This window comes from Lepidochelys kempii, chromosome 3 (genome assembly GCF_965140265.1).
Source record: "Lepidochelys kempii isolate rLepKem1 chromosome 3, rLepKem1.hap2, whole genome shotgun sequence".
Classification (NCBI taxonomy): Eukaryota; Metazoa; Chordata; order Testudines; family Cheloniidae; genus Lepidochelys; species Lepidochelys kempii.
Window position 1 is genome coordinate 120,386,128 of NC_133258.1, and position 23,041 is coordinate 120,409,168.

Below are 23,041 nucleotides of genomic sequence, written 5' to 3' on the forward strand. Positions count from 1 at the left end.
AGTTGTGGTTGAAATAGTCAATGAGTTCTGACTACGATCAGGTGGGGAATGGGAGTCTAGAGGAGAAAAAAAGGGCCACAGGAAGAAAGAGTGTTCTCTAGTGATTAAAGGAGCCTTCTGGAAGTAAAGACTCCTGGGTTCTATTTCTGGCTCTGCCACTGATTCACTTGGGCAAGTATTGTACAACCTTGGGCAAGTCACTGTTAAACTTCCTATGCCTTGGTTTACGTATGAAAAAATGGGTACCTACTTATCTCTTGGGGATATTATGAAGCTCCTTTTGAACTGAAATCCCACTGAATGGGATTTGGGTGCCTAATTCTTTTACGTTCTTTTGAAAACCCAACCTAAGTAATTAATTTTATAAAAGGGATGAAGGACACTATAGAAGCGCAAAGATTTTCTTTTGTGTCTTTGGAAGAGAGATATGGAGAGAAGGGATCTAACAGGTAGGGAGGGGGTCAAGAAAAGAGACTTGAGAGAAGGCTAAGTAGGTGTCAAAGGGATCAGGCAAAGAGGAAAACAACCTAGATCAAGAGAGCCCTGGGGACCAGATGAGCTGAAAACAGACAGTGAGAGGTCTCCGGGACAGAAGTGCCAGAATCCTAGGGCCATGGCAGTAGAAATGAGAGAATTGCCCTGAAGCAAAACAGCCAGAAGCAAAAGAATATTAGAGAGCCAATTGTAGGAGATCCATGTAGGCAAGGGAAGGTTTGGGTGAGGGCTTTCATACAGATTTAAAAGTACATTTGCAATAGCATTCTTTTAAGTAGCTGGGGTTTTCAAATTATTTTCAAACTTTGGTCTTGCAAAATGTTCATATTTTTCCAATTATTGTTTAGCACTTAAGTTTGAGAGTGGAGAATAACTAAAGTATGCATGCCACACACAATACATTCTTCCCTACATTTTACTCCATTGTCTCTAGCTAAAGTATATATCTTATGTAGAAAAGTGAAAGTTGTAAAGAACTTTCCTAATTTTTATACTATAGGCTCATCTTTCTCTCCACTGGAAAATAGTCCACAGGCTATGGATTGTATCTGATTTCATATTTCATTCTAAGTTAAACTGTTGGTAAATCAAACGGCCTACTGTAGCTCCTGGAGACTTGAAATAGTGGCTTGACGTAAACCATATGTTTTAGACTGGGGTAATGTAACCAGCAAAAAGTACAGCAGAGAACCACAGTGGAGTGAGCCATCCAGTTTTCAGAGCTGAGGGCCCACCTGGAAAGTTTAGCTGGAATAAAAGGGTGGCTTTTTGCATTCTAAGTGGACTTGAAGGGGTAATGCTAGTGATTACACCTTGCTATCGTCTTATCTCACACCTGAATGTATGTGTGTTTCAAAGTAAACCATATGTACCTTACAGATGGTTGTATTATGTAGTTAGGCACTAGAGACCAGCTCCATAACCCACTGAAGAAAATGGAAGGAGTTCCAGTGTACTTTGGATCAGACCCTGCATCAAAAGACTGAAAACTGATGTTGCAATAGACTTTGAGTGCTTTCAAGATAAACTGAATGCAGAAGATAACTTGTCCCTCAACTGAATTAAACATGAATTAAAAATACATACATGAGCAATTCTGTAAAAATACAGCAAAAAAGTGGTTTTGACTATTAGCACTGCATATTCTGTAAGTCCAGGACACTTAGCAAACTGCATCTCAGAAGATAACCAAGCGTAACAATGAAAGATGAGAAGCCAAGCTTCCTTTTTTTCTAACTATAAAGGTGCACTTCCCTAATTTAGGAGGTGAATGAATTAAGGCTGATGGCTTTGCCTTTAATGGAGCCATGACCAGTATTTTTTCTCACTTGGTTCATGTATCCAACAAAGCGCAAGCTGCCAAGTGCTTTGTGCTTCCATCACACATGCGTTCCTTGACAATCATTTCATTTATATCTCATTGTCAAACTTATCCCATGTGCAAGATACTTTTTTTTTCATTGGATCCATGTCTTTTGCAGCTGCTGTGCTGTATAGAACACAGCAGTGTGCCCCATACCTATGAGCATCAATCAGTCACTGTTACTGTGTGCTTCATAATGGAGTTGTCTCAGGCTGTGTATCTATTATTATCCTGGTGACAGTATTGATGAATTATACTCAAAGATAGTGCTCCAGGTGGCTGTACTGATGTAATTAAAGGCTACCTTCTTTAGCGACAGATAAGACAAACTCATACGACTCACAAAGCAATAGCTTTAAAAGGGAAATGTGCTCTAATGAGGACTTACTAGAACAGTAGGCTGTGTAACATAATGTACAAAATAGACATCATCCATCTCTGCTACGTATTTGATTCCATTATTTGTTTTGATGTTGGCATCTCGTGAAGTGCTCATGTCAGCCAACAGTGTTATTTGGCTGATGATGAGAAAAATGCTTAGTGGTTTCTTTTTTTTATGCTTCATCTTTTTGTGTCCTCAAACTGCTTCCCACCACATCCGTTCACGGGCGATTGCCTGATTTCTGCACTCTATTGGGTCACTGGAAGAACATTTGCACTCAAGCAGCTGGCATCTCAGGAGATGCTTCATATTTTGAGGGGCTCTGCTGCAGTCACAAGTGTTGGGGCCACTGATGTAGCGCCACTTGATCATCATGTCACTAGACCAGCCAATTCCAATGCAGAGCCTATTAAGGCGACACCACATAGTGCAGGGCTGGTCTGCACCCGATGGTAAGTGCTCAAATGGTGGGATCCGGAGAAGGACCCTTCACATGGTGGTCCTTGTCAGCCTTAAAGGCTGTGCATCCTACTAAACACCTTGTATGACTGCTCTTTTTAAGCTTAAAACTTTTGAATGTACAAACATACTAGCAGAATTAGTGAAGGTTTGGTGGGGGAGGGGGGCATGCTGGAGGAGAGGTAAGTACAACATAACCCAACTGGTCAGCTCAATGTGGGATTTTTGTTTCTAGTCAAATTCAGTTTATGGACATGGCTGACAAGCTGTGAGCAGAACAGTCCCCATTTTAGGTGATGAAAAGGGCATGTGATATCTACAATTTAACATACATCCAGATGCATTTCTATCAAGTAATAATATTTTGAGCATATGTGGTATGTTCATGGCAAATGGAGAAGTTAGATTAAAAATATACAGTACTCTTCTGGAAGGTTGCAACATAGCATAGTTCTTAAAATTCAGAACCTTAACAGACAAGAACCCTAAAAAGAGAGGGAAAGCAGAATGTTTCCTAAGACAGAGTGGCACAACTCACCCCACCTTCCTGTAGGCTGGCTCATTGCAGACTGAGTGTTGCTAGATCCATATCACATTATTCCCTACAATGCCCCCTACCTTGCAAGCAGATCTAGGAGAACCCCTGAGAATTCAAAGTGATAGCTTATAATTTTAACACAGTTTTCAAAACACCACAGTATGTAGCAATTTTCCTCCGGACTCTCAAACTACTGCATAAGTGTTAATAAATTAGTAAATCCTCACAATTCCTCTGAGATAGGTAAGTATTATTGTAGCCATTTTACAGATGGGTAATAATAGCATATCTCCCAACATTCCGAGTGGTTAAAGTGGAACACGGCACCATTCAAGTTTGGCCTATCCGGCCCTCCATAGATGGAGACAGAGTCAAATTTGACTGGAATTGTGACCTAGCACACAGGGTCTCAATGCCATTCAGGTTTGGCTCATCTGCTCCTCCATAGATTGAGATGGAGGGGCAGTCGGGCCAAACCTGAGTGGCGCTACGACTCACGCACCAGTTTGCAGCACCACACAGTTTGGGGGCCCTCTCAAACAGGGAGCCTGTGCCAAACTGCCCTTGACGTCTGATTTGTGTCCATTGATTCTTTTACGTAGAGACTGTCCAGTTTGGCCAATGTACATGGCAGAGGGGCGGACGTCAAGAATTATAACATTCAAAAACCAGTCGGAGAACATTTCAATCTCTTTGGTCACTCGATTACAGACCTAAAAGTGGCAATTCTTCAACAAAAAAACTTCAGAAACAGACTCCAGTGAGAGACTGCTGAATTGGAATTAATTTGCAAACTGGATACAATTAACTTAGGCTTGAATAAAGACTGGGAGTGGATGGGTCATTACACAAAGTAAAACTATTTCCCCTTGTTTATTTCCCCTCCTACTATTCTTGTCAACTGCTGGAAATGGCCAACCTTGATTATCACTACAAAAGGTTCCTCCCCCCTACCCCCTGCTCTCCTGCTGGTAATAGCTCACCTTTCCTGATCACTCTTGTTACAGTCTGTATGGTAACACCCATTGTTTCATGTTCTCTGTGTATATAAAATCTCCCCACTGTATTTTCCATTGAATGCATCCAATGAAGTGAGCTGTAGCTCACGAAAGCTTATGCTCTAATAAATTTGTTAGTCTCAAGGTGCCACAAGTACTCCTTTTCTTTTTACGGATACAGACTAACACGGCTGCTACTCTGAATTCCCTGGTAGGTACAGAATGAGAATGCAGCAGCCATGACTTGCAGGCCCCTCTCTGTAAACTACACATGCTCCCGCCCATTCACGTAATTGTTCACACATTCCAATAAACTCAGTGTGTGTTCTCTAAAGCTTGAGGTCATTCAGGTAACCGCACTCACTGTATTTATTTAAAAATGCAGTCAGCACCAGGACTGATGGTCGTGACAGATAAATACATCACTGCGGTCAGGTACCACTGCATTCCCTGGAGGCACCAATTTGTTTCCAGGCTTGTTAGATCACACAATGTGTGATTGCATAGGGCCGGATTCTGCCTCCCTGACTCACACCAAGTAGTCTCTAGTAGCTCCACTGATTTCATGAGTAAAGGTAATTTTTTTTATAAAAAATTGTTCCTCTTGTTTAGTTCCTCTCTCTCTCATTCATATACTCTTTATACTTAATCTTAAATGCTTTATAAGCATTATATGAGAGTATAAAACTCTAAGGTGAAATAAGGTTGTAGGTATATATCATTTTTTGGAGTGTGTACTATTTTTCAAGAACGTTAGAGTTTAAAACAAACAAACAATAGAAATGGAGGAAATTCAGGGTTGAAGTTGCACTCAGATATCCAATGCAGCTTTAACTCTGCCCCACAAAAGCAGTGGTGACTCTGTCATGTTCTCCGATTGCATTACAAAGAAAAGGCTAATGCTATTTTTACAGTTCTGCTTAGGGATATGTGTGTTCAGTTGGCTGATTGGTGAAGTAAGCAAAGTCGCTTAAGAAAGTGATGGGGAAATTGTTAACTTGATTTATGGACCAACCGGGAGATTACTTGGACTTGTTTCTGTTGGTAAATACTAATATAACAAAATTACCCGTGTTTGTAATTTAGGCTATATTGGAAGAGGAGGAAAGGTACCATAATCCATTTCCACTGGTCTCTTGATGTATGACTTAACTATGTTTCTTATGTATTTTAAACTGGATTTAATAATGTAAGACACTTTAGTATAATATGCTATTTTAGTAATTTACTAAATTAACAGATTCTGAAATGAAGGAGCATCACCTATTAAACATCTAACTCTGGAAAAGGGAGCAGAACACAGGCCTGCAAATTCAGGCCCTGATCACGCAAGCTGATCCATGTGTAGTCGGACCCTTGCACCCATTGCAGGATGAGGTCTGTTGTCAGCACTGAGACAGCTCTTTTCATGTTTTTCTGAGAGTACACGTGACATTAGATAGCTATGGGAGATACTCAAAGGGAGAAAGAACAACATTAATAGAAGAAGGCAACAAACAAAATGGAATAGCATCTAGATGTGTAGGGCTCAAGCCAAACCCCGCTGAAATCAGTGGGAGTCCTTCCATTGTCTTAAGTGGGCTTTGGATCTGGCCCTAAGGGTGGGAGTGGAATGTTATTAACCTATCAGTAATTCACTCTGTTGTTCCTAAGTAATAATGCATGCATTGACCATATTTCTTCCTTGAGTTTGAAAATGTCCCTGTGCTACTGTTCTTAGTGCTCACTGGGCTCTTAAAAGAGAGTTTTCTGCCATTTTTGAACATGTCTGCAAATCCTGTCAATTTAAAAAATGTATTCTGGGTGCCAGGTAACCTTCTCTAAAGATTTATAATGACTGGTTTCACATAAAACAGACATTACTGTTGGCTACTGGTACACTGCTGAAAATTCTTGGCCCTGGCCCGTGAATTATGGCACACTTTCCATTGTGTTATGCAGACAACTAAAGAATTATATTCCCTATTTGCTACAGACAAGCAGAAGTGCAGACAAACTAGTTCTTTTGACATACTTGCACACAACAGACAAAGGGTTTATAGGGAACTTCCCTCGACCTTCTTAATGATTGATCAGGTCCCAAGAGAGGGACTGATACAGAATCCATATAAATCCATCAGTAAACTTCCATTGGCTTTAAGTGCAAGATCTGGCCCAGAATCCATGTACGTAAATCTTAGAACATTGCTCTTTGAAGAGCAAGGAGAGGCTACCTACCTGTTTGGTCAAGCACCAGATCTTGCTCTCTTTGAAGTCAAATTGAATTTTGCCATTGATTTCAATGGGAGCTGGATTAAAGCTTTCTTTCTTATGGCCAGATTCTCATGCCCTTACTCATGTTCAGTAGTACCTTATACCACAAGCAGTCCCACTGATTGCAGGAAGCTAGTACCTAATTTAAGTAAGGCTTCAGGATGTTGCCCTTATTTGTGGGTGTAAATAGCACATTGTAGGCCTGGTACTCATCTCCTTTGCATCAGGCAATGGCACAAAACTTAGAATCATAGAATATCAGGGTTGGAAGGGACCTCAGGAGGTCATCTAGTCCAACCCCCTGCTCAAAGCAGGACCAATCCCCAATTTTTGCCCCAGATCCCAAATGGCCCCCTCAAGGATTGAACTCACAACCCTGGGTTTAGCAGGCCAGTGCTCAAACCACTGAGCTATCCCTCCCCCCTCACTTGTGAGAGTGAGAGAAGAACCCGGTCCAGTGAAGGCTTAGTCAAGGTATAGTACTGTCAGTGGGGCAATCGTAGAAATAAGCTACCAAAGTTAGTGGTTGGTCTGTCTCTGCAGGTGTATGTATCCAGTGCTGCTGTAGCAGCAGAGCAAAGGGGATAAAAATAAGCAGTGGTGAGGATAAATCTCAGAGGGCCACATCACCACTGTTTGAACTGGCACACCTTTTGCAGGAAATGGCTCTGCTCCTGCAACTATGGCCCTGATCCAGCTCTCACTGAAGTCAATGGAAATGCTTCCATTAACTCAATGGGACTTAGATTGTGCAGGCCCTAAACTGCTGCTTTTTTTTTTTTTTTTAAATTTCCATTCCATAAATATTTCACCAAGGTGATACAGTGAATTAAGGTTTGGTCTGAAAACAACTTTTCTTGGTATTTTATTTCCTGTATGCTGATGTGGCACTGGGCTCATTACAAAGGCTGAGGATAACAGAGTGGGTACGCACCAGGAGAGTTGTGGTCTAATTTGATCCATTTCCATGGGCTGGTGGGTCATTAAGACGCTCTTTTCTTTTCTTTTCTTTTCTTTTCTTTTTCTTGGAATAACGGTAGTCTCCATCCCCCTTTTCTCTGGAATAGCAGATTGATGGCAAACTTTGAATTATACAGATTAATGAAAAGTTTTTATGTGCTTGACTTGGCTGGTCTACCTTCTCTTCTTTCAAATATACTCTACTTCATAATCTGTACGTTTCACATTGAATGCAATTTTAAAATGGCATATCAGAATTATACCAGTACTTAAAACAGATGTCTGAAATGAATTGCCTCTTGAGAACAGTAGAAAACCAAGTGAAAAATAATAAACACCACAAGACACATGCTAATGATGAGATACCATACGGTATTTGTTATTAACATTTATTATTTAGGAACTTACTTAATAGAAAAGACTGGGATACTTTCCCCCACAATTACTAGAGACAGTGATAGAAAGCTGCTGTCTGAACACAGGAGTGGGGCGTCAGTGGCTCCAGGGGTTCTAATCCTGGTTATGACTTTGAGGTTGAAATCCTGGCCCTATTGATGTCAGTGGGAGTTTTAACATTGACTTCTATGGAGCCAGCATCTCACCCTGACTCTCTGTGACTGTGGGTAAGTTACTTAACCTCTCTGCCCCGTTCCCCAAGACATAAAATGGGATTATCTACAGGGTGTTGTAAAGACTGATCGGTTAATGTTGTAATGGGCTCTCCAAATGCTAAGTGTTTTAAAGTAAACATTTTCAATGGTGAGAGGAGGCCAAGCCAGTAGGCATTAAGATTGTGGATACTTTTAAAAGGGTTTTATCTCAGAATTGGAATTAACTTTAAAGCTAGCCGTAGAAGAATGAGAGATGAAACTTGGTGGGACTATTCTCTCGTTTATTGATTCATTTTTCTGGGTTGGAACTACTGCATTTCTGTATCCTTCTGTTAGCTCTGAAGATCTAATCCACTTTAAGCCTTGTTCTATAGGCCCGGCCTTGCATCCACCTCCTTTCCAGCAGAAGAAGGTCATTCATGCCACTCTTTACAAGTTTGGGGGAGGAGCTTTTGCAATGTGGAAACACAATTCCCTACCCTGGCGCTGAGTCCTCTGAGCATCTGCAGCATAGGTAATAAGAGACTGGGACCAGTAGGTAAATCAGGGTCTCGTGAATAGAAGTGCAGAACATTGCCACCTGGCAACCAGGCTGACCCAGATCCTTTTTTTTAAAGTAGTAGTAAATTCACACGAAGAGTGTTTTTTGTTTCTACAAGTACAGCTGAGCACACCTATGACTCCACTATTACAGCAGTAGAGTTTATATTGAAGAGAGGTTGGAATCCAGCTAGCACTTGTTGCATTAGTCTCTGATTCAATAGAAATATCTTGACTGTTTGCGATCCCCTCATGGCCCGTGCCCTGTCATGGTAGTTGCAATTGGCTGGAATGCCCTTGTTCCCTTGTCTCTAGTGGTGAACTTAGTTGGGCAGGTTGCAGAACATTCTTGATGGGATTCTCCTCAGCTCTTGGTTTTGATCCTTCTTGCAGGCCGCCAATGCATGAATTTGGCACCTTTTGAGTTGCGGAGCAAGCTGCACCTGTCCTGTCTAGCTATTAAACCAGGGGGCAATTGACTGCAGTTAGGAAGCAGAGAGAGGCTTGTTAAACCAACAGGGGATTTACTGTTGGAGGGTGGTGAGTGAATCAAGCAGTTTGGTATTAATGCCCATTTTGTTTGGTTTTTCATATTAATTATTTTAACTTTTGCACAAGTGTCCTGATCCCAGGTAATGGGGCACATAATCAATCAGTCAATCAACAGATCTTATTTGATAGCTGAAGATTTCTATTTTGGTGAACAAATTATCCATTATCTGTACAATATAGAATGCAATTTATTTGTTTTATTTTGCAAGCATAAAAATGACTCCAGTAATATTTCAGTTGTCAGCTGACGTTTACAGTCCTTTCTGATGCGTGTTTTCAATCAGTGTGTTTATTATATGCTCATTATTACTAAATGACAGCAACTGATCTCTTCTGATTTTCTTACATTGCCCTTCCACACATGGCAGTGTACTTAGACATGCTGATTTAAAACATGTGTAGAAGGAGAGGTATTCCGAGAGCTCTCTATCTATTTTATGTCAATTATAGGACTATTTGCCACAAAACTCTTGCTAACTACCTGAAATCTTTGCAGCAGAATATCCAGTTTTCCAGCTGCACAGTAATACCACATGGAGGGAAAAGAAAAACATTCTTGCTGACTAAGGAAGGGAAAAGCAAACATTGAATAGCAATTGTCTCCTGTTGTGGTGCTAAATTGACAAGTCCTGATATTTTTGTGGTATCTAACTATGACGGCTTGTTAAATTAATAGTATGTTTTGACTTGTAGGTTTTTTCCCCTGTACAGCTAGAGTCAGTGCTTTGTTTTTCTGGGGCTGATCATTTTACTTTACTAGAAAACTGATGAGCTTCTCTGGAGAATGTGTGTGACTTGGCAAATAAGGCGTGCCCCCTTGTGTGGCCATTGGAAGATGTTGTAGGCTGCTTTAGACCTTGTGTTCTGGAGGAAGCTCATTAAATAAAGCTTTATCCCAGACAAAAACTTTGGAGAAATCAAGGGGCATTTTGACTGAGTGGATAAGACCAGGGCCTGTCAAGCCTGAATTCTTGGGGCCAAGATACCCTTCAGCTTCCTGTATAGGCAGATAATGTGGGGTTTCCTTCTAAAAGAGTGTGTGAGGGAAATAGTCTGTATTGCTACTCCTGACTTAACCATAATAAATACTTACATTTTTTAAATGGGCAGCTTCTTAGAAGATATCAGATGCCTGGATGCGTGCAGCTGCTTCAGCTTTGCCACATCAGTCGTGCCTAACTGCATGTCCAGAAAACGGTAGCAGTATTTAAAAGGCACAAAGGAAAGGAAAAAGGTGGGGGGGAGAGACTCAATCCCCAGCTCTAGCAAGCAACTCACTTAGGGTAGCCACTAGCCCCAAAATTTTGAACTTAAAAAAAATGGTATTGGGCATGAGCGGGGGTTCCTAATTATGACTCCTTCTGATTTAGGGCCTGATCCAAAGCAGACTGAAGTCAACGCCTCTTTCCACGGCTTTGTTGAAGGCCTGATTCAAAGCCCAGTGGGAGCCATGCAGCTGAAACCCCATACACCTCTAAAATGTAAGACTAGATTTCTGTGGCAGAGTAGTGAACACGGAAACATCTCAGGTGCAATAAAAATGGTGGGCTCTGGAGTTTTCACATTGCTCTGAAATGTTTTGTCTGTGGCAGTTCTAGGGTCACTGTGGGAAGTCATTGGAGGGAGGGAGACTGACAGCAGAAAGCATTGGCAACCCTCCTCCACTCAAGGGCCCCTCAGAGTTCAGCAATGCCCCAAAAGGGGGCAGGGTCTTCGTTCATTTCAGGCCAGCCAGGTTGGTGGGGCGCATTGGTTCAGCGCATGGAAGACCTAGCTGTGACTTAAAGCTCCTGCCCTTCCTTAGGGAGAATCCAGTCCTGAGAAGGGAGGTGTTGTTTGCATCTCTTTGCATCGCTTTTAATGAATCTGGCTCCTAGTGCGTATTTCAGCGAACACCAGGCTGTCTTTTATTAGCTTTTCTTATTAATCTGCTCTCAGGAGCAGGGTGGATTTTTGCAAGTCCCAATTTGTGATGGATGATCCTCAAAATGATTCATTTTGTTGGATGTCCAAAAATTATTCCAGATTTGTTTTGTCTTTTCCCGTCCTTCATTTCCTGCCCTGCTCCTGTTCTTCTATTTGCTTCTTCCCAGCTCCACCACTTCCTTCTCCCTTCCTCTGAACCAGATTCTCCACCGGCTCTCCCTATTTCATCTCACCTTACTGTAAACATTTTCTGGTAAATTTCCCCTTCCTCTGTTTCAGCTTGTGGCCCTCCCTCTGCCAAACAGAGAATTTTTTCCTTCTCTGACCCGCCCTCCTCTCTTCATAACCCAAATTCTGCTGAGCTCTCAAGATGCTTTTTGTGGAATGCTGCCTACACCAGTAGTCCACAAAATCTAACCTGTGGTCTCATTAGCAGCTCCGGCAGTTACTGTTGTGCTAGGCTGGCTTTCAGATCTTGCTAGCTCCAGGGTTTCTCTGGCATCAGGGGCACACAATGTATTTTGGGTTCTTGGAATGTGTACACATTGAAATCTGTAACTGAATCAATAGCTGTGGTGGGATGGCTTGTTGGTTTTGGAGGCTGGGTGATTTTTAGAATATTGAATTCCTCTTCTCTCCTATCCCCAGATACAACTGAATAGCCAAGGTGAATTCAGGATGTCGCTCTAATAGTGAGCTGTGCAATAGCTTTGGTCCCAGGGAGTTACAGACCCCCACAAGACTCCAGCTTTAGTCCTGTCCTAGGGAGTCTAGCTTCTCATGACTGGGACTCATGTGCAACTCTGTCCTGAGGAGTTCTGGCCCTATGGAGCTGCAGAGCTGGCTAGCCTAGGGGAATCCAGCCTGCTCTCCATAAATAAGCAGGTTTAGCAGGATTGGTTCTCAGGGTTCCTAGCCTTGAGTGCAGATACAAAAGCCTGCTAGGCTGGCATCCACGATTATCTGAACCCCTGACTGCTCAAAAGTGTTTGGTGTCCTTGACATCTTGAGATAATTGGGGTTGAACTGTGGCAACAAGAAATGGGTTATTAGTAAAATAGGGCAGATAGGCAGTAATCCCTGGAACTAGTATGAGGAATATCTTTTTAAAAGCTGCAATGTCCTATTTTTAAAATCTCAATGAATGTCCTTCGTTTAACCTTAGAGCAGATAGACTTCTTTTTGCCTAAAGCTACATTTGTTTTAAATAGAATACTTTCCATATGGCTTTCTGGCTGGCTTGGTTTCTTTTGTACCCTTTGTCCCCTGGAACTCTTTATAGTAATTCCAGTTGGAAAGCTATGACACTAATTGGTGAAGAAAAAAGTGGTCCACTGTAGATTCACTTCCTGCCACACTCCGCCAAAGGTTTAATTAAACTCAAAGGTTTAATTACATTATTTAGCCAGTGTGAGCTTTTCTTAGTTGATTCAGTGAAGAAAAGCTTCAGCAATAACATACATTTATTACAAAATAAAGGGGAAGAGGAGATTCCGGGCTTGAATTTGCTAGATTTATAGTTCTGTATGACAGAACTGTAAATTAGCACTGGATAGCATATGTGGTCTGTAAATAACTGACCTTTGAAAATGGGTTATATGGTAAAACCTGTATTAAGTGACTGCTCGAAGGAACAAAAAAAAAAAGTGGTTGTTTGAGCAGGTAGCCTTTTAATGAAGGTGACTGAGAATGTTATTTGAAAAGTGGAAGGGAATCCCATAAATGAAATACTTATTTCATATAAAAATGGTTATTTTTTTTATAGAAAACTTAGGAGCAGATCCACTGCTATGCTCCGACTGGTTTACATTGTGCCAGCTACTCAAAGCAGCTGTAAAGCTGGCTTAATTTGCTCGTTAATCTGGGTTTATATCTGCTTTGGATTGAACGACTGGTGCAAAAAAGCCAGAATGTAAAGGTGAATCTGACCACACAAGTAAAAACACTTTAAAACTTTAACTTTATAAAATAATTGAACTATAAATACGTTATGAAAACAGATTAAAAATGTCATCTGTACACACATGGCTGAACCATTGACCCCATTGGTCAGTTACATAATAGTTAGGTCAAATCAAAAGGTGTTTCAGCATAAAAACTAAAAGTAATAGACAGAACTCTGCAAAGTGCACAACGCCCCGTGCCCCCAAGCTGTGTCCGTCATGGAGCACGTGTTTTAAGGGCACTGAAATCTAAACCTTTACAGATGGTCTGCTAGGAGAGCTCTGTGACCAGGTCTAGGCAGTCTCTGGTTGCACTGGAAAAGTGATCCCTTGCAAGTGATGATTTAACTTTGGGAAATGATTGAGATACCGTAGGTGGTTGCTTAGGGCAGATGGTTGCTTAATAAAAATTGTCACAGTACTTACGTTTTCAGCACTACTGGAAGTACCTTATCATAAGAACATAAGAACGGCCACACTGGCTCAGACCAAAGGTCCATCTAGCCCAGGATCCTGTCTAGTGACAGTGGCCAGTGCCAGGTGCTTCAGAGGGAATGAACAGAACAGGTAATCATCAAGTGATCCATCCCCTGTTGCCCATTCCCAGCTTCTGGCAAACAGAGGCTTGGGGACACCATCCCTGCCCATCCTGGCTAATAGCTATTGATGGACCTATCCTCCATGAATTTATGTAGTTCTTTTTTGACCCTGTTATAGTCTTGGCCTTCACAACATCCTCTGGCAAAGAATTCCACAGGTTGACTGTGTGTTGTGTGAAGAAATACTTCCTTTTATTTGTTTTAAACCTGCTGCCTATTACCTGGTGACCCCTTGTTCTTGTGTCATGAGCAGGGGTAAATAACACTTCCTTATTTACTTTCTCCACACCAGTCATGATTTTATAGACTCTATCATATCCCCCATTAGTTGTCTCTTTTCCAAGCTGAAAGGTCCCAGTCTTATTAATCTCTCCTCATACGGAAGTCATTCCATACCCCTAATCATTTTTGTTGCCCTTTTCTGAACCTTTTCCATTCCAAGATATCTTTTTTGAGATGGGGTGACCACATCTGCACTCAGTATTCAAGGTGTGGGCTACCATGGATTTATACAGAGGCAATATGATATTTTCTGTCTTATTATCTATCCCTTTCTTAATGATTCCCAACATTCTGTTCCCTTTTTTGACTGCTGCTGCATATTGTGTGGATGTTTTCAGAGAACTATCCACAATGACTCCACAATCTCTTTCTTGAGTGGTAACAGCTAATTTAGACCCCATCATTTTATATGTATAGTTGGGATTATGTTTTCCAAGGTGCATTACTTTGCATTTATCAACATTGAATTTCATTTGCCATTTTGTTGCCCAGTCACCCAGTTTTGAGAGATCCTTTTGTAGCTCTTTGCAGTCTGCTTGGGATTTAACTATCTTGAGTAGTTTTGTATCATCTGCAAATTTTGCCACCTCACTGTTTACCCCTTTTTCCAGATCGTTTATGAATATGTTGAGTAGGACTGGTCCCAGTACTGACCCCTGGGGGACACTACTATTTACTTTCTCCATTCTGAAAACTGACCGTTTATTCCTATCCTTTGTTTCCTGTCTTTTAACCAGTTACCAATCCATGAGAGGACCTTCCGTCTTATTCCATGACAGCTTACTTTGCTAAAGAGCCTTTGGTGAGAGACCTTGTTAAAGGCTTTCTGAAAAATCTAAGTACACTATATCCACTGGATCCCCCTTACCCACATGCTTGTTGACCCCCTCAAAGAATTCTAGTAGATTGATGAGCCATGATTTTCCTTTAGAAAAACCATGTTGACTCTTCCCCAACAAATTATGTAAATCAATGTGTCTGACAATTTTGTTCTTTACTATAGTTTCAACCAGTTTGCCTGGTACTGAAGTGAGGCTTACTGGCCTGTAATTGCCGGGATCACCTCTGGAGCCCTTTTTAAAAATTGGCGTCACATTAGCTATCTTCCAGTCATTTGATACAGAAGCTGATTTAAATGATAGGCTACAGACTACAGTTAGTTATCATTCATTACCAATAATAGTTGACCCTTGGATATGTGAGTAGCTCCTCTCAGAGGCCCTGATTCAGGAAAGCATTTAAGCATGGGCTTGAGTTTAAGCAGCAGCATTTAAGTCCTATTATTCCCAATGTGACTTAAGTACATGCTTAAAGTTAAGAATGTGCTTATGTACATCCCTGAATAGAGATATTTTCTTGAATTGGTGCCAAAAGTAGGCACGCTTAGTCCCTCCAACTGGGCATATTTGAATCCAGAGGGACAAATTCTCTTTGCTGTTGTCTCAACCCTGAGCTCAGTGGAGTTTTGCAGGTGTAACCGAGAGGAGAGTTGTGCCTATGGCCTAGAGTGAAAGCAAAATTAAGGCGAGAACTTGCTTTATCAGCAGGGTCTCTATTACATAGTGTCTAGTCTTTATTTACTGATTGATATTTTTCAAATTTAGTTTTTGCATTGCAGTAGCATCAAGGGGTCCTAACCAGCATCTAGGGTGACCAGATGTACCGATTTTATCGGGACAGTCCCGATATTTGGGGCTTTTTCTTATATAGGCTCCTATTACCTCTCCCCCCCCCCCCACTCCCTGCCCCGTTTTTTCACACTTGCTATCTGTTCAGCCTATCAGTATCCGAATTAGAACTGGAGCCCCATGGTGCTGGTGCAATCACATCAGCTAAAATTTTAAATGTCTTTCTTTTTCTTTTCTTTTTTTTTTATTCTGCATCTTTCTAACTTTTAGCAAAATGCTAAAAGCCACAGGAACATGATGACCCAGAGCCCAGAACAGACAATCTAATCCTTTTCTGAAACTTTGTGTAGACAGTGGCACTTCCGTTAGAGCAACTTCATCTCACAGAGGAAATGTGCCATCTAATGAGTGTGCCTGCTCTCTTAATGGTGCTAGCAGGGATTAAAGTAAAGGGAAATGGGAGGGAATACAGATCCAGCTTCTCTCCCTGGTTTGGGTAAGTGATACTCCTTCCTGGGTGGTGCAGTGAGAGAAACAGTAGGGGGAGCTATCTACTTTGACCATTGCATACTTAGCATAATATCATGTATATTTAAAATGGGAACTGGCACCAAAAAAGAAGGTCATGCCATTGGAATGAGTGAATTAGTTGCTCAAGAAATAGTCCTATAAAAATGATTTCTTAAGAGGAAAGTTTCTGACTTATTAGAAATATAAAATACAAATGACTTTTATAAAATACCAGTTGTGGTGTTATCTGCATGAGTGATCATATAAAGTAAGTTTGTAATTTTTAACTTTAGAAGTCAAGAATTATGGCACATGCAAGAAAGCATGGTTAAGAAGCTGTAGGTGACCAGAACTACAACTGATGTGTACTGGAGAGCAGAAATTGCTTTCAGTGTACATAGTTTTCTATAGGAAAGTTATAAATAGTGTAATATTTCTGTACTGTATTTTATACTGACCTGCAATACTTGCCAGAAAATAATGTACTTATGTGCCTAAAGCTGTAGGGGGACGGGAGGGGAAGGGAAAAAATGAAACGAGATTTGTAAGACATCCAAGATTTCTGGCAGGAATACTTGCAATATGATATGTTTTCACTTTGGCTGTCTTACACCATTTTGTCTGAAGTGTCTGGGAAAAATGTATTGTGTTGTACTCCACTCTTGGAAAACATGTTTTTATTGGGGTTGGATTTATCACAAAATTAAAAAGAGCTATAAACAGACTTTGATGTTATTTTATGGCTAAACATGCAGACAGACAACAATTAGTCATATATGACAAATGCATAATAGTAATATGGTGGTTTTGTGTGTTTGCTTGCTTGTTTTTTGAAGAGAAGGAAGTGCCAAACAAACCTTTGAGAGTGCGTCTCCGATCTCCAGGCAACAAGTTATCTGTCCGGTGGAAGCTACCCCAGGCTTCAGGCCTCAGGAGTCCACGTAGATCCCAAGGCTACCTCTTGGGTTATGGGGATAGCAGCCGAAAGATGAGTTATGTTCCTCTGCAAAAACGTGAACGAAGCCAGGAAGCTAAGAAACTAGGTAAGCCAAATTTCTATGCTATGGGTCTAAGCTTAGTTGGTGCAAGGCTAGCCTTGGGCATCAGCCCATCAGTTTGGTTTCTGTTCCTTTTGTTGCATATGCAGTACTGCACTGTGATGTTATTCTGTTCAGACGTACCTTACGGTGATAGACTCAGGGAGATCAATCTATTTAGCTTAACAAAGGGAAGGTTAAGGGGTGACTTGATCACAGTCTATAAGTACCTACAATGTGATAATGGGCTCTTCAATCTAGCAGGCAAAGGTATAATGAGATCCAGTGGCTGGAAGGTGAAGCTAGACTAATTCAGATTGGAAATGTGTATATTTTTAACAGTGCTCAAGGATCATAGATCATATGTTAACAGTTTAAATGACAATGCCAAACATGCTTATGCACATTATTAGTGCTTGATCCCGCACAATGTGGAATGTGCACATGTAAGCACAAGGTAAAAGATGAGGGCCAGGTCAGAAAGTGCCGCAGAATCCAGTGCTGCATTAAAGAGAGCACTGCATGCATGTGGCCACCAAATTATTCCTGCCTAGTAGAAGTAAGGCCAAAGAAGGGAATGCATAGTTAAGTCTCTCCTTGGCATTCTGAGGGTCCCAGTTAAACCCATAGCTCCTCATTCTCTGCTCACATCCCTATACTCATCAGAGGAACTGGGTGGGTGCTCAGTGGGGATGAGACATATTTCCACCCATTGCAGGTGACTGTGCCAAGTGCCTAATGTTGCTGTGCCCACGTATGCCAGCACTAGAGCACAACACCTTGTACTCCCGGCTGCACTTTGCCCAAGCACTTGAAGGATTGAGACCATTTGAGTCAATGGTGTAGGAGGAGGCTGTTAATTTCAGAGCTACTGTATTTTATATAATGACAAATGAATCTATTAAGACATGCTAGGGGTGACCAGGTGACCGGAACACCCAGTCGAAAAGGGACCCTGGCGGCTCTGGTCAGCACTGCTAACTGGGCCATTAAAAGTCCAGTTGGCAGTGCTGCAGGGCTAAGGCAGGCTAGTCCCTATCTGTCCTGGCACCGTGCTGCACCCCAGAAGTGGCCAGCAGGTCTGGCTCCTAGGTGGGAGGACCATGGGGCCCCGCACGCTGCCCCTGCCCTGAGCATCAGCTCTGCACTCCAATTGGCTGGGAACCAGCCAATGGGAGCTGGGGGGTGGTACCTGTGGGTGAGAGCAATGAGTGGAGCCTCCTGCTCCCCCCCACCCCGCCTAGACTTTGGACCTGCTGGCTGCTGCCGGGATGCATGCAACGCGGTGTGCCAGGACAGGCAGGCAGCCTGCCTTAGCCCCACTGTACCACTGACTGGGAACAGCACGAGGTAAGCCCATGCCCCAACCTTCTGCCCCAGCCCTGAGCCCCCCAAACCTGGAGCCCCCTCCTGCATCCCAAGCCCCTCATCCCAGCCACACCGCAGAGCCAGCACCCCCAGCCCAGAGCCCTCATTCCCTCCCATACCCCAAACCCCTGCCTCAGCCCGGAGCCCCCTCCTGCACTCCAAATCCCTTGGCCCCACCTCCCAGCCTGGAGCCCCCTCCTACACCCGAAACCCTTCATCCCCAGCCCCACCCCAGAGCCCGCACCCCCAGCTGGAGCCCTCTCCCACTCCTGCACTACAACCCCCTGCCCCAGCCCAGTGAAAGTGAGCTAGGGTGGGGGAGACCGAGCCACTGAGGAAGGGGGAATGTAGTGAGTGGGGGACAGGGCCTCGGGGAAGATGCGGGTCAAGGAAGGGGCAGGACTTGGGTGTTCTGTTTTGTGCCGTTAGAAAGTTGGCAACCCTAAGACATGCTTACTGACTTTCAACATGGGGCAAGTGATCCACACTGTAGCACAGAGCTGCTTAAACATCAAGGGATGAGTTTTAGGTCCAGATTCAGCAAGATTCTTAAGAATGTGTCTAACTTTAAGCCTGTGAGTAACCCCACTGAAGTCAGACTTAAAGTTAGGCAAGTACCTTGCTCAAGTACCTTGCTGAATCAAGACATTAATTAGCAGGTAATATTTATCATGGAAGGCAAGATCCTTCTTACTATACTGAGTCAACAAGGGAGTGGAGCAGGGCTGGCTGTGTGAAAGTTTCCTGAGTCATCCTGCTGTCATAGGCCAAATAATTCAGAGCGGGAAAGGAGTACACTTTGCAGCAAACTTTACTGCTTACTGCATCAGAGGACTCCAAGTTGCTAACACTAAATTAAACTGGCTCTTTATGAAGAGAACTATTTGCAGGGCTGTTGCAACTCTAGCTAGCATTCTAGCCATGTGCACACACACTAACTTGCTGATGCTTCCTCCAAACTCTTCCCTCCAGCAACCTGTGCTCCTCCATCCACGTTCCGTGCTAGTCACTCCTGCAGCCCAGCAAGCTAGTTAGGAACCCTGCAGAGCTGCTGCTGAGTGAGATATATGTGTGGGAGAAGCTCCCTGTGCTCTCCATCTCCATCACACATCAATATAACTAAGGGTAAATAGCGTCCTGCATTGTTCAGGGGCAATATCAACTGAAGCCACTGGGATTCTTTTCATTAACTCAGTGAGCACTGGATCAGGCAGTAAATACTATGAAATAATAATAATGAAAAATACCATGCAGTGTTTTAAACTGCAGCATTTGTCTTTCACTGCCTTTATTCTACAAGTCACTGCCATAGAGAGAGAGAGCGAGCAAGAGAGAGAGAGCAAATAATGTTTTTAAAGTAATTGGAAATTTTTCAGGAGAAAGTAAAAAACAAACAAACAAACTTTAGATTGTGGGATTTATGTAACACTATTTCATGTTATAGATAGTGTACCTGCCTCTAAAATGCCATCATATGCACCTATGCATATGAAAACCTCTAGATGTAAATGCCAACGATTTCCAAGTTACCTCTCAAGGAAACTGATTTCCCCTTCTCTAGAGAGAGAATTTTCCTAATAAAAATGTGACAAGACGTCTGCTTGACAGTATTGAAACGTTGTTTACCACTGCTGTGGAAAAGATTATAGAAAAGTCTCTGTGCTTTTTCTCACATGCAGCATCTGAATCGGTTTATGTGGTTTCACTGCAGTCAAGGAATTCCCAAGGACGGAGTCAGCCAGTCTATAGTGCAGCTTTAACCAAGAGAAAGGTCTCAGGTATGTTGTTTTCATATTTGCAGACAAGTTGTGGAGCCATGTTTATAAAAAGTGAAATATATGCTGCTTTGTGACTATAGACTGGGAGAGAAGCTGTCTCTTACTAGATTTTTTTGTACAGTACCAAACACTGGGGCACTGACCCTGACTGATGTCTCTGGTTGCTTCTGTAATTCACATAGTAAAAAATAACAGTAGAACAGATTTGTTCATAATGGACTCAATAGATTTGTGCCTAAAGGACTGCAGCCAGTGGCAAATCATAGACTCATAGAATATCAGGGTTGGAAGGGACCTCAGGAGGTCATCTAGTCCAACCCCCTGCTCAAAGCAGGACCAATCTCCAAAGCTCCTAGTGACTATAAGAGAAAGAGGGGTGGGCCCATTGAGGATCCAGGCCTACATTTTCAGGCTTGAGTGCCTGAATGTAAGCATCTGTGTTAGTTCCCTGGTTTTCAGAGGGGCTAGGTATCTGTAGCTTCCCCTTCTTCCCTGGAAATGAGGTAGTGCACATCTGTGTACTGTAAGTGAGGTTAGAAATGAACTCGTGGCATGAAGTCATCGACATGACTGAGCATTTTTTCTCACCACATCATATTACAGTTAGAATATGCTGGGGTTGAAGAACATTTTAGATGTTTTAACTGGGTGATGAAATTAACCGTTCCTAAACTCGGCACTATGTTGTATTAGTGTCATGGCTCAGACTTTGGGGGGAGGGATAGCTCAGTGGTTTGAGAATTGGCCTGCTAAACCCAGGGTTGTGAGTTCAATCCTTGAGGGGGCCATTTAGGGATCTGGAGCAAAAATGGGGGGTTTGGTCCTGCTTTGAGCAAGGGGTTGGACTAGATGACCTCCTGAGGTCCCTTCCAACCCTGATATTCTATGATTCTCCTTGGAGGGTCACATCATCAATCTCTCATGCTAATTTTTTCCATTTTAAAATCACACCTGGTAGGGAAATTACATCTTTTTCATTTGTCATTCTGTATCGTGTTTCAAGATGATGCTTCCATGAAAGAGAGATGGCTGAAAATCTACTTTCTAATGGGAAAAAAAACCCCTTCTTACTTCTTAAATAGTGGTTCTTAGGCTCGGAAAAACCCTGTTTTCCTGGGTAACCAAAATTTTGCTCTTGACAAGTAAAATATAATTACTTATTGTCTACCAGACAAGCCATTGTCTTACACTGGCACTAAGCATGTTAAGCATAACACACAGGTTTAGAGTTTCATCCAAAGCCTGTTGAAGGTAATGGAAGTTTTTCAATGGACTTCAATGGGCTTTGACTCAGGCCCTTGGTGAATGTTCCTCCCCAGAGGCTAGCCTCAACAACTGTAATACCCTTCTACTCACAGCGCAAGGAGTTCTCCTTCTGCTCAGAAGCAGGAGCTTTGGTGTTGAAGGGCCTGGGTTCAATCCCCATAGGCAAGTGCGGTGTGTGTGTATAGATGTGGCCATGGTTTGTTACTGACTGATTGGCGCATCATGCTGAGACTGAAAAGTGGTTCCCTGTGTCAGGTTTGTTGTTAATGAAACTGAACAGCACAGGAAAGCCAGATGTATCCTACATTGAACGTAAGGGAGAGTGCACAGTGCAAATGAGTAGGCCCAGTCTCTGAAATGCAGTGGGAAGTATAACTGCTACTCAATGGCATTTACAAGGAAACTGAGGCTGGTGGCCATCTTTCAGTTCTGACCTCAGGATGGCTGGTATTATAAAGGAAGTTCTGAACAGATTTACCTTCCTGTCCATAAGGGAGGAAAATGTTGATCAGCTGAGTTTAAAAAAAAAATAATACTCATTTTAGCTGCAAAGCGATACAGAGTGAGGCAGTGTTCTCTAGTGGATAGCGCACTGGGCCAGGAAACCTGGGTTCAGTTCCTACTCTGCTGCTGCCCTGCTGGGTGACATTGGGCAAATTATTTCTCCTGCACATGCCTCAGTTTCCTGATCTCTATAATAGTGGGTGATGATTCTGCTCTCCTTTGTAAAAACACTTGGAGATCTACTGATGAAAAGTTCTATATAAGAGCTAGATACTATCATATTGGATAATCATATTTTCATTTTGGATAACCAAATTTGAGATCTATCTGGTCCTTGGATAAGATATTTAAACAAACAAACACAACCAGCCTAGCTCATCAGAAATACCAGGGTAACAGTGAAGTGTTATTGAAAAAGTATGCCGTAAAATATGAAGGGGAGGTTTCAATTTTACAGCATTAACTTTTGTATTCGCGCTGATATTAATAAAGGACTAAATCCTGGTGCCTGCTCACAGCCCAAGTCACTCACTGGATTGCACACTTGGGATTTCTGTGAGGCCTGGCCTGGAGAGGAATCCTTTTCCTTCCCTCCTTGACTGAAGCCGCAGTAGAGCTGCTCTGTGGTAAATACTGCAACCTCAGGACTACACTAAGCCCTGGAGCTGGATCACTTCCCCCTTTGCAGAGTGACTGGGGCTCTGCATAGTCAAAGATTTACTGGCCCCAGCCCTCCTCAGGCCTGAACAATTTCCAAATTTTACCCTTCTGCAGAGCCCCGGGGGCGTGAACCTTGCACTTCATTTGTTCTGTGCCCTGGGACTATCTGGAGAATGATTGTTATTGTAATAACGGTAAGCATAGACCAGGGGTTCTCAAACTGGGGGTCAGGACCCCTCAGGGGGTGGTGAGGTTATTACATGGGGGGTCACGAGCTGTCAATCTCCACCACAAACCCTGCTTTGCCTCCAGCATTTATAATGGTGTTAAATGTATAAAACTGTGTTTTTCATTTATAAGGGGGGGGTCTCACTTTGCTATGTGAAAGG

At 42.6% G+C, this 23,041-nt stretch overlaps 1 protein-coding gene across 1 annotated transcript in view; it reads left to right on the top strand.

The window, feature by feature from the left end:
* Positions 1–23,041, top strand: part of FNDC1 (fibronectin type III domain containing 1) — a 126,843-nt gene that overhangs the window by 30,797 nt on the left and 73,005 nt on the right. Inside the window, exons 2-3 of the mRNA XM_073337819.1 lie at positions 16,876–17,082; positions 20,124–20,222. Of these exons, the coding sequence (XP_073193920.1) occupies positions 16,876–17,082; positions 20,124–20,222 (306 nt within the window). The remainder of the gene's footprint in view (positions 1–16,875; positions 17,083–20,123; positions 20,223–23,041) is intronic.